General features: G+C 41.6%; 1 protein-coding gene across 1 annotated transcript; it reads right to left on the bottom strand.

The window, feature by feature from the left end:
- Positions 1-1,537: 1,537 nt before the first annotated feature.
- Positions 1,538-2,471, bottom strand: LOC124280240 (extensin-like). The gene is made up of 2 exons (XM_046716144.1): positions 2,448-2,471; positions 1,538-1,897 (listed from the first exon to the last, which is right to left on the bottom strand). The coding sequence occupies exons 1-2, from the start codon at positions 2,469-2,471 to the stop codon at positions 1,538-1,540; spliced, it is 384 nt and encodes a 127-aa protein (XP_046572100.1).
- Between the last annotated feature and the right edge of the window lie 9,419 nt (positions 2,472-11,890).

Below are 11,890 nucleotides of genomic sequence, written 5' to 3'. Positions count from 1 at the left end.
CTTGGGGAGTGATTTTGATATTATGATTTCTGTAGACATTAATAATGGTGATTTCTTTGTTGTTTAGTTTAGTGTTTATAGCCAGGACTTCTACATTGGTGACAGGAATTTGCAAAATGGTATAATTAATTTTTTCTACAATGTAAATGCCCACCCCTCCGCCATGGGGGCCTGGGTAATTAGGTGGCCCAGGTCTATCCTTCCGAATGAAATTATAGCCTGGTATTTTGAAGGCGTTTTGGGGTGATAATCTGGTTTCTCGGAGAGCTATAATCTCGGGAGAAATTTTGTTATGGGCTATGAGTGCCTTAAGCTCATGCCCATGAGCTCGCAGACTATTACAATTCCACTGGATAAGTGCCATGGTAACTGCAATTTGGAATAAACTTTGAATAAATACCATGGTGTAGGGCATGAATTTGAAAAAGAGGGGGATTTAGTGCTTTAGTAGAGGTTGTTGTGTTTAAAAGGGGTTTTTGATGGCGATAAGGAGACTGGCGAGGCTTTTATGGTACAGTTTGGATTTGTGTGCGAGTGTGTGTAATTTTTTTGCTGTAGGTTTTTCCATAAGTATGGCTGCGATGATGAATTCTACTATCTTGTTTAAGTTTTGGTGGAGTTTTTGTGGTGTGAGAGTAAGTGTGGGTTTAGGGGTGGGTGCTGGGTGTGTTTGGACGGTGGGGGGTTGGGTTTTGTTTGTGGGTTGGGATGTGGGTGGGTTTGGTGGGTTTGGGTGGGGGAGGGGGTGAATAGAATGACGAGTTAGGGGAGGAGGAGGTGTAGGGGGAAGATAATGAGGCTGAGAGGATGGAGTTGTATGCGAGTATTGGGCGTGCTTGTTTGGGCAGGTCGGTGTTTTTAATGTGTTTGTTGAGCCTGAGTATGTGCTTTTGTTTGATGGAACATGTGTTTTGTGTAGCGGTGTGGCCGGGTGTGTCGAAGTGAATGCAGTATTTTTGTTGGCGACATTCATCTAGTGTGTGTGTGTCCGACCCGCATTTTGGACATAGCATGGGGAGCTTGCATGAATCTGAGATGTGTGAGTATGAAAAACAGTATTTGCATTGTTGTGGGGTTTTGCGTGTTGGGTGTACTTTGTAAGTGAGGGCGCCAAATATAATGTGGGTGGGAAGAGTAGTGGTTTCGAATGTAAGGAAGGTTGTTTGTGTGTTAGGATTATAGGTGGTGGGTTGTCTGTTGTTGATTGCTCTGAAGTTGTTGATTTTTGGTTGGTTTGGGATGGTGTTTGCGATGTCAATGTAGTGTTTGATGTCTGTTTCAGTTTCGCTTGTGTCTATGTAGATGACTCCCTGTATAGATGTTTGCCAGCGTGGGTATTGCCAGTTTATTTGCTTTCCGTCTATCAGTGTGTGTTTAAGTGTGTTGTTTAGTGCTTGTTTGTCAGTGAATGTGATTTTAAAGCCTCGGCCACAATTGTTTATGTATCTGTATTGTATGTTGTGCTGTTTGAGGCAAAGGGCGAATTTGTTGATAGAGTATGTGTGATTGAGCGGAGTGTGTGTGTTGGTGGCGGAGGCTAGTAGTATGAGCTTATTGTCTTGGGCTTGGGGTAGGGTGGCTTTGTCGCATTGCTTTTTGTTAGATCGTGAGCTTTCAGGGGGCAGGCTAGATGTGCATTGTCTTGGCGTTTAGTGGATTTAGTTGAGTTGCTTGGGGGCTGAGACGCTGGGGGTGGTGGTTTTGATGTTTGTAGGGATGGGTGCAGGGAATCAATGTCGATTCCGAAGTTTATGGGGATGGGGTCCATTTGAATTGGGGAGGTAAGGTGTGGGAACTCTTTTGTTGGAGTGAAGAATAGTGAAGCTGGGAGGGGTGGGGAGGCCATAGTGTAGTATGGCGGGAGGGGGTTGGGATTGAGTGGGGCCGGGAGTGTGGGCTGGGGTAGAATACACAATATACAAATGAAAATACAAACAAATTTACAGGAGAAAGCATAAATACAAATGAGATGAAAGAAAAAAGGTTTGATCTAGTAGCGAGCTACAGTTCGAATGATTTAGGAGTCAATGATAGTCAGGGTTTCACAAGTAACACTTGCGTGTTTCCAGGCCCTGGGGGGCCACGGTGCGGCGACCGGTAGGATGTGTTGATTTGTAGTCAGTCGGCTGTGGTCGGTAGAGAGGAGGAGGTTACAGGGGGCGAAGCCAGCTTTGTGGTAATGGATTTGAGACGGCGATCGGTGCGGGGCGTTAATCGTGTCCAGCTCAAAGCGCAGAAAAACAATGAATGAATGGATGGATCCAATTTCTATACAAACTTAACCTAAAAAAATCTATCTCCTCTCCCCTCACTGTCTAGAAAAGGGATCCAAATTCACCTTTCCCAGCGCGGCCGTCTTCTCCGACGTCCGCGCGCCCCTTCCTATCTTTTCGATCCGGTTTCTCTCTCCCACACAATGGCAACCACGCTCAACCCACCTCACTCACAGCCGCTACTTCAACCATAGCCATTATATAACACCCCTCTCCCCAACCCATACCACACAGAACACTATCGCTCCCAGCTCAAACCTTAACTGGCATTTACAAACTCTCCCCCACCCCTAAGTCAACCCACTCTTCCACCACACTCTTATTTAATCAATATACCTATCATGTTATATCTACCATAATACAGACACCCTCGGCAAAACCTTTACCGACTTCAGTGCTCATACCCCCCCCCCCCTCCCCAAGCCCCGCCATTAAACCATTTTCCTTTCTTTACTAGGCCCCGTATTCCTAACAGAGCTTAACTGCACTATAACAATTTAATCCCAAAATATGCTACACAACGTCTCCATACCCTCACCCCCTACTTCACCCCTCACCCCTCTGCGCCAACCTTATTTAATATCTATTCAATTCCAACTCCTCCTATTATTAACAAGTGCTTTATTTTTCTCTTTCCCTATATAATTTCGGCTTTTCATTATTTTACTATATATTTATAAACGTTTTATTTAAAATTCAGGTAAGTTTAAATCCCCTTCATGTACATATTTTGGGGTATGGTGGTTTACTCCCTATTACTCCATTATTAATTCATTTACCTAAAACCCCACCTACCCTGTCGGCGACATTGGCCTCGCTAAAAGCCGACGTAAAACTGCAAATTTTGTTCGTTCCCATGTATCACTTGCTTGACAACGACATTAGAATCTATGTCGAAACGTCGCCTATATAGAATAAAGAAGTTGTATATCCATAAAGATAGTCCTTATTCTTCATCTACCCAACTTCTAGAATGCCAATCAAATAGGCTCAATCACACACTAAAACAAGGACAGGTTACATATAGCAAGATACTTTGCTTAGATTTGGCGGTTTTTAAACTGAGACTTTGATATCTATTTAATAAGGGTCATAGGTTTATATAATCGTTTGAATCACTGAATCACTTAATTGTGAGTCACAAAAACATGATACAATTTATCACATACATGTACGTGATAGACAGGGATACCTTCTTGGGATGTGTTAGTGATCCTTATGTTATAGAGGCTTTAATAGTTCCATACATGTACTTCAAATGTATAATTATTATGTTTCAGATCGCCAAGACTTGAGTATCTACGCGACCCCCTCCGCCTATGAAGACATGAATAACCTGTATTGTGAACTACGTACAAACCACGGACTCACAGGGGATGAAACAACAGCCCCTAGCTACGTAAATTCAACATACCACACAAAAGAGGAAGCAATATTCGCCAACAGTCAGAATGAAGCAACACTCTCTTGCTATGTCAACACAGGATGAAACAACATCCTTTTGCAATGTCAAACCGGGATAAAACAACACCATCCAGGGATACCAATATATCAATAGAAATATGATTTGCTTCGATGTGTCTGTTTTAAAACTAAAACTATGATTTCTACTATCATAGTTAGTGTTTGGAATAATATTACATGTTGTCTAAAGGCTAGGTTGCACCTGAATTATTCTGCTATGGTTAGTTTTATTTGTGTGTCAGTATAAAGAGCTTGTCATTTTTATCATGTACATTGGTATTAAGGAATACCATGCAGACAGTCTTATTATGTTGTAACTGTTTTGGTTTTAGAGACTAATAGTGTATATTTAGTGTGGTCATGACTACAATTTGTTTGGTTTTCCCTGATGTAATCATAATATTTTGCAGAATTGTTTCTAGTCAGGAAATGTGCAGCAGTATTTTGCATTTTGTGTACTAGTTTGGAATAATATCTTATTTGACCAGTAGTTAAGTTCTCTGACTGTAGATACATCGTAGTAGTGGCTTAAGTCGTTGACATTTGATACAATAGATGCTCCCTGGCTGTTGAAAGTTTACTGCGAGCGAGCGTAGTGAGTGACCCGCGATGGTCAAAAGAGTTTGTTGAGAGCAAGTATATATGAAGTTTCAGAGATGGTCGAGATGCACTCTTCAGGTACAAATGTCACTCTTATAATATATCCATGTTTGTATGGTGTATTATACTATTTTCAGAGTATTTTGCAATTATAGGAATGTTCAATTATTTGGTCACGTGCAAACTGTATCCTATTTTCGTGGTAATGGTGCGCTCTGATACATTGTGTTTTGTAAATTATATGGCAGATTCTCGTTATAATGTGTCAGGATTTTAGAGTCAGTTTGTAGTTTTAGGAATCAATATTAAGTCAACATGCTCAGTGTTAATTCATGGAATTTACTATCTGTAGTTTTGCTAGACTTTTTCAGTTTGCGTGAAACTTGGGAGCAGTCATTGTACGACAGTGTCATGTATTGTGAACTTATTGCTGTAGTTTCAATATAATGGGATATTCACCAAATGTTGTTTCATGATAATAAGTGCTAAATATAAGCTGCTAAGCATTGTATCATTCTGTTATTTCAAGAACCTGGAAGTAAACATCCTTGTTAGAGGAATATCTCGACCAGTGTTTATGGTTCTTTCTATATGATTCCTACCAATTTTCCTGAAGAGAAAGTACAGTGTTCAGCTTGGTAGCTAGGAGAAGAATCATGGTTCATCACCATCACCTGATGATATCTGGCAATGGGTGATGATCTACATACCCAAGATATTGAAGGGAGAATCAAGTTGGTGAAGAATAAGAGAAAAGAGTATTCGAGGAAAAATAACTACAACTATCCATAGAGTGCAAGAAGCTATTGCTCAAGAGAATGTGAGTCGACGAAGACTGTTGAAAGAACTGGAGGAGTTACGTACAGACTATACTAAGGCCTGTGAGATACATGCAGAACTCTATACCTATGTTGATGAAACTCAGGGTTGCCAGGTTAGACCAGTGGAGGCTGATTTAATAAATGACATCTACACCTTTGAGGAAGAGGCTGAAGATTTCACTTTTCACTTAGTGAAAATGGAGAGGAAGATCTATCACACAGTAAAATCAAGGTAGAAACAGAAGACTACAAAGTCTAATCATGCTAATAAGTCTCATCATTCTACTCCATCGGGTTCAGGGAGTTAAAGTTGAACAGAATTCATCAGCTGATGGTCATTCTGCAGGACATTAGGGCACAATCAACAGAATCTTGGTAGATACATCCACAGCGATTCACCGGATCAGTCACAATCTAACACCAGTGAGAAAGATGATATCCCATCAAGTTTGTCTAGTGGCAAAAGCTCACATACTGGACAACAACAGTCATCGGCAGTTGAGAAGCCAGGCCCTTTACAACAGAACCAGCCATTTGATACATGGATAGGAGGTCTAGTTGAGTTTACATAGAGACAGAGTTGCCTTCAAATTTGAATAATATGTCTATTGTTGAGGCTCTATTTAAGTTGGAAGCAAAGACATTCCTGTTACCTTAGGAAGTTTGATGGAAACCCTCTGGAGTATGTGAACTTTATTGAGAAGTTCAAAATTCATATATATTCATAATAAACCTCATCTGTCAGATGATATGAGAGGATGATGCAGCTGAGAATGCATGTATCAGGTGATGCAGAGAGGGCTATATCTGGACTTGGTCTGGTGGAACAATATATACCACAGCTTTGAAGATTCTACAAGATCGGTTTGGTCAGGCAAAGCATTATTACGTGCACATATTAACAAGCTGACAAAGGCCAAAGATTCCTGAAATAATAGAGATGCCTTGCGTGACGACTTTTTCACTTGACCTAATTAACTGCACCATTGAACCCTCCAACGCATAATTACTATGCAGATGGGAATGCCAATGATAATCTACGGAAGATTGTGACCCGTCTGCCATCACACCTCATATAGAGAAGTGGAAATTTATTCGCTACAGATCTTAGAGAGAAGGGTGAAGTGCAGCTCAGTGACTCATATATTAGTGACTTTGTGAGAAAAGGGTCAAAGATGAGTTTGATCCTGATTTTGGTGACATTGAAAAGGGCAAGACAGATTGAAACCAAAATTTTCCAAACCCTAGGGATAGGAAAAGGGGGTGTATATTCACAGCAGCAATAAAGAGAACACCAAAGTGTTACATGTGTGAAGAGGAACACCGAGTTTCAGAGTGTCCCACATTTGTTGATTCATCTGTATCAGAACGTGTGCAGAGGTCACAAGATCTCAGACTATGTTTCAGTTGTCTGGGTGAGAGGGACACTTAGCTTAGAGAGTGCAAGTCAAGCGAACAGGTGCTACAAATGGCTGCAAAAGGACTCACCATAAACTGCTCCACATGGATCCACCAATAATAGTAAGCCCAGTCACGACACCTCTGGATTGTGATAGCATATTGCCAGTAGTGAGAGTAATGTTCAAAGCACAGAATGGCAGAACACGAGAAGTTGGAATGTCTTAGTGGATGGTGGTGGTACAGGGACCAGTCATAAGAAAGGATTTTGCAAAGGCTCTTGACTCCCAAAGGCAAACAAGAGAGACTTCATTTGTCATTTAGTAGGATGTGAAAGGTTGGAAAATGTCAATAGCCGACGAGTAAAGTTTTGGGTTTCACCTCTAGAGAGCGGGAGAAGAATTCCAGATAGATGCCTATGAGATTGACAATAAGACAGTCTTGAGTATGCAGCCCTTGGATAGCCATGGTTACATTCATTTCCCTCACTTAGGATATTGACTTCCACACAAAGCTGGACCGATTGACCTTGATATTGGGAGTACACTACAGTCACCTGCATCATAGGAAGAAGAGGCGACTGCCATAAAGGACCGCCATTTGAACCAATTGGGAAGCGGACGAAACTAGGATGGTATAGCAGATGGGACCAGACAAAACACAACGTCTTTCATCCATCTGTTCAGTTAACTTTATTGACAAAGTTAATCTTGAGAAGTTTTATGACTTGCTGAGACCCACTTGGGATTCAGGCTCCCAATTTGTGACTGCCCAACTGAAGTTATGTCAGCCGAAGATCGTAAAGGTCACTTGAATTGATGCAAGCATCTTGTGTCAAGCAGGAGATAGATATGAGATTGGTCTTCCATGGAAAGGGATCCATCATCATTGCCAAACAACTACTTTCTTGCCGAGAAGCGCCTCTGTTCTCTGGAACGCAGTCTCCAGAAAGACGACGCAAAGGCGAAGATGTACAATGACGCTATTCATGGATACAGACAGGAAATGCCCAGGCTGAGAAAGTTGATATGAGGTAAAATCCTGCATTGTGATCAGGGACCAGTGTAATATCTTCCTCATCACGGAGTCTACCGGCCCTGTCCTAAACCAAGCACACCCCTTCATGTGGTGTTTGACCCAGCGTGTCAGTACCAAGGTGTGTCACTTTCAACCTCTACTTGTACAAAGGTCCAGGGTTGATAGGAAACCTACTTGGCGTTCTTCTTAGGTTTAGTGAAGAACACTTGTTGCCATAGTTGGAGACATTTCCAGATGTATTTACAGATAAAACTCAAAAGATAGTGATACACATGTTCATAGATTCCTCTGAGAGACATGAAAGCAGCCACATGCCCTACTGTCACGGCTGGAGACTTCTCCGAGTCACATTTGGTGACAAACCATCACCCTGACATGGTGAGTTATGTTGTCCTCCTTATGGCAGATCAACATATAGGAAGATTATCCTGATGCATCAAATGTGTATTCCCAGAGAGACAGATACATGGATGACTTAATACATTCTTATAGAAACTTCTGATGAAGCTTTAAAGAGAATGCATGATCTTGACAGAATCCTAGCCACAGGACAGTTCCAGATAAAGGAAACAGGTATTGTTCACTGGAGGGAGGGTTCGCAACAGCTTGCACTGGAGAAGCGAGGAAAGCTGAATGAAACAGATATTAGTCTTGATGGTGAGGAGGTCAAAACCTTAGGTTTAGGATGGAACCCCTGTGATGGATAAATTATGAGCTTTGTTGTCAGAGATCTGGAGCACAGGAGAAGTATACCAAGAGGATAGTGCTGTCGAAGATGTCAATGTTATATGACCCCCTAGGTCTCTGGCAGCAGCAGTCACACTAAAGTTTCAAGATGGCAATGCAAGATGTCTGGAGACACAAGTCCCTTGGACCTGATGACTTCTACCTGACGAGATGTGAACTAAGTGGCAAGTGATTATTTGCAGAGATGAAAGGCCTGGACTACGTTGAATTTGTAAGATGCCTGAAAGCCATGTGGACTCTTGTCGGTTCTTCCGAGCCACATGTGTTTGGTGATGCAAGTATGGAGCCTATGGGCAGCGCAGCATACCTATTGTGGCCAACTGTAGAGAGGTACAGAAGTACACTGGTGTTTGCCAAGGCGAGAGTGGCTCCACTGCATCAAACAACCACTCTACCAAGGTTGAACTTATGGCTGCCCTTTGGTTGCCACACAAGGCTTGCCAAGACAATCTGTATTGAATTTTAAAGAGAAGCCATCAGATGTACATTGTGGACTGACCTCTGGATTGTGCTCCACCTGGATACACTCTGGATTCAATATCATTTGCAAGGCCTTTGTAGGTGTTCGTGCATTGGTGGAGATTCAATCTGTTTGGGATGCAAGTCACTGGAAGTATGTGCCAACAGCCTTGAACCCAGCTGATGACTTGAGTCGTGGCATATCTGTCGAAGGGAGATAAATGGAAGATGGGTTCATGGTCCATCTTTCCTGAAAACTGCCAACTTGAGCAATGGCCTATAAACTAACAGAGATGAAGTAGTTGTAGAAAGACAGTTTCAGAGACAGAGGAAATAAGCTTGTTGCCTCACGTAATCCCAGTGTTACCAGTCATTTAGAAACGGAGAATGTGTCGAGGCTGGCAGAAGCGTCTCTGAGGTCAGCAGCCTACTGTCTTCGATTCATCCAAAGACTTCGAGATGAAGTAAGAAAAGATCTCACAGCAGACTGAGTGTGAAATATCCTTACAGTACCGCGGAAGTAGCTGCAGCCGAATTGTTCTCAAGTGAAATATGTATGCAAGTAGGGATGTTTCACTGGGAAATGGATTTCATTGACCTTGCTTACATTTGTTATGAATGGTAGCTCATCTGAGTGGGAGGTAGATTGTGGTATTCCCTTTGCATGACGATCAGATCCATCATATTGTTACCTGCAAAAGGTCCACCACATTTGCAAGACTGATAATGCAAGATGTACATGTGAAAAATGGAGTCATGCAGGACCTGAGAGGATATTATGCGAATGTCGGAGAACATACTGATGTTGTTCGAGGAAAGGAGTCTAGCAAAAGAGCCGTAGTGAGAAATTGTGTGTTATGTGTCGAAAGCTCGACAACCCAATAAGGCTAAACCTTGAGTGTCAGACCTCCCCCAGAAAGATCTGGATGCCGCCATTTTCCCTCCATTCACTGTTACGGGTGTTGATCTGTTTTGGACCATTTTTGTTGGAAACATGAAGGAACAAGACAACAAAAGAGCTTGGGGCTCAATATTTGCATGTGCAAAATGTGAGAACACCACCTTAGAAATTGTTGATGGACTGTCAACACAAGCATTTCTCAAAGCTCTTCGGCGCTTTGGTTGCTAGCCCCATGGATGGCCACAGAAAATCATTTCTCCCTGATAATGGGTACCTCATTCATTAAAGTAGCAGAGAGAGAGGGACCTCAGGGCATTGGTTTGAGGGAAGGGAAAAAGCAAATCCAGGATTTTGCAGTGCATCATGACAAGGGCAGTTTATAACCCTTTAAGCCCACATCAAGGAGGACTGTATGAGAGCTTTAATTAAACAAGTAAAAGCAAGTTTTGAAAGTTGCCATTGGACATCAGGTACTTACACTGGAATGAAATGTCAACAGCATTTGCAGAGACAAATGTTTGATCAACAGTAGACCACTGGTTATTCAAGGTGTGACCCAAAATGACCTTCAACCTCTCACACCCCAAATCATCATTTCTGAAGAGCTTCAGCTGAGGTCCCTCGGTCCATTTCAGGAAACTAGAACCCTCCCAAGAGATTTGAAATATGTTCAAATGCTTGTTCAGCAAGTGTGGAAGCGTTTCCTGAGAGAATACCTACCGACATTAATGGGGAGAAGCAAGTGGCAAGTAAAAGGCCGACAGTTACAAGAAGGAGATATTGTGTTACTTGTTGACTATGGTGCACTCCAGAGGTAAATGGGACCTTGCTCGAATTATTGATGTGTATCCGGTAAGGATGGAATCATCAGAAATGTCAAAGTTCAAGAATGGGGTATACAAGTTCTGTATACACTATCTCTTGGAAGCATAAGACCAGTTTGTTATCATGCTCATTTTGTTATTCCCCGAGGATTGTTTGGAATAATATTATTGTTGTCTAAAGGCTAGTTACAAAACCCGAATCTATTCTACAGGAAGGCCTTTTATTTGTGCGTTTGTCATTTTTATCATGCACATTGGCATTAGAATACCATGCAGACAAATCTTATTATGTTGTAACTGTTTTGGTTTTAGAGACTAATAGTGTATATTTAGTGTGGTCATGACTACAATTTATTTGGTTTTCCCGATGTAATCAATCATAATATTTTGCAGAATTTCTAGTCAGGAAATGCAGCAGTATTTTGCATTTTGTGTACTAGTTTGGAATAATATCTTCTATTTGACCAGTTAAGTTAAGTTCTCTGACCGTAGATAACGTAGTAGCCTAAGTCGTTGACATTTGATACTAGATGCTCCCGGCTGTTGAAAGTTTATCATAAACAGCACATGGACCCGATGGTCAAAAGGAGTTTGCTGAGAGCAAGTATATTGAAGTTTCAGAGATGGTCGAGATGCACTCTTCAGGTACAAATGTCACCTATAATATATCCATGTTTGCGGTGTATTATACTATTTTCAGAGTATTTTGCAATTATAGGAATGTTCAATTATTTTGGTCACGTGCAAAACTGTATCCTATATTTTCGGTAATGGTGCCGATACATCATTGTGTTTTGCAACCATACGGCAGACTTCAATTATAATGTCAGGATTTTAGAGTCAGTTTGTAGTTTTAGAATCAACATACCCAACATGCTCAGTGTTAATTCATGGCTAGATCTTTTCAAAGTTGCGTGAAACTTGGCAACACAGCCGACAGTGTCATGGCATTGTGAACTTCATTGCCGTAGTTCAATATAACGGATATTCACAAACGTTGTTTCATGACAATAAGTGCCAAGTCATAAGCTTCGCCAGTAACATTCTTGTTATTTCAGAACCTGAAGTAAACATCCTTGTTAGAGGAATATCTCGACCAGTGTTTCATGGCTCTTTCGATTCCTACTAGTTAACGATCATTTGTCGACAGGTATTTGATTATGATCGATATTGAGATGTCATTTCTTTCGTAGGAATCGCTTGCCGTATATCAATTTCATAAATACGACATACGATAGCATTATAAACATTACGTTGGACACGCATACCTTGCTTATGATTGAGCATGAGTTGAGTTTTATGCCGCTTGCAACATTCCAGCAATATTCACGGGGACACCAGAAATAGGCTTCACACACAGCCCAT

The sequence above is a fragment of the Haliotis rubra genome, unplaced genomic scaffold (genome assembly GCF_003918875.1).
Source record: "Haliotis rubra isolate DU_JTF1 unplaced genomic scaffold, ASM391887v1 Scf2620, whole genome shotgun sequence".
Lineage (NCBI taxonomy): Eukaryota > Metazoa > Mollusca > Gastropoda > Lepetellida > Haliotidae > Haliotis > Haliotis rubra.
Note: the sequence above shows the minus strand (reverse complement) of the source record. Positions and strands in the feature narration are given on the sequence as shown.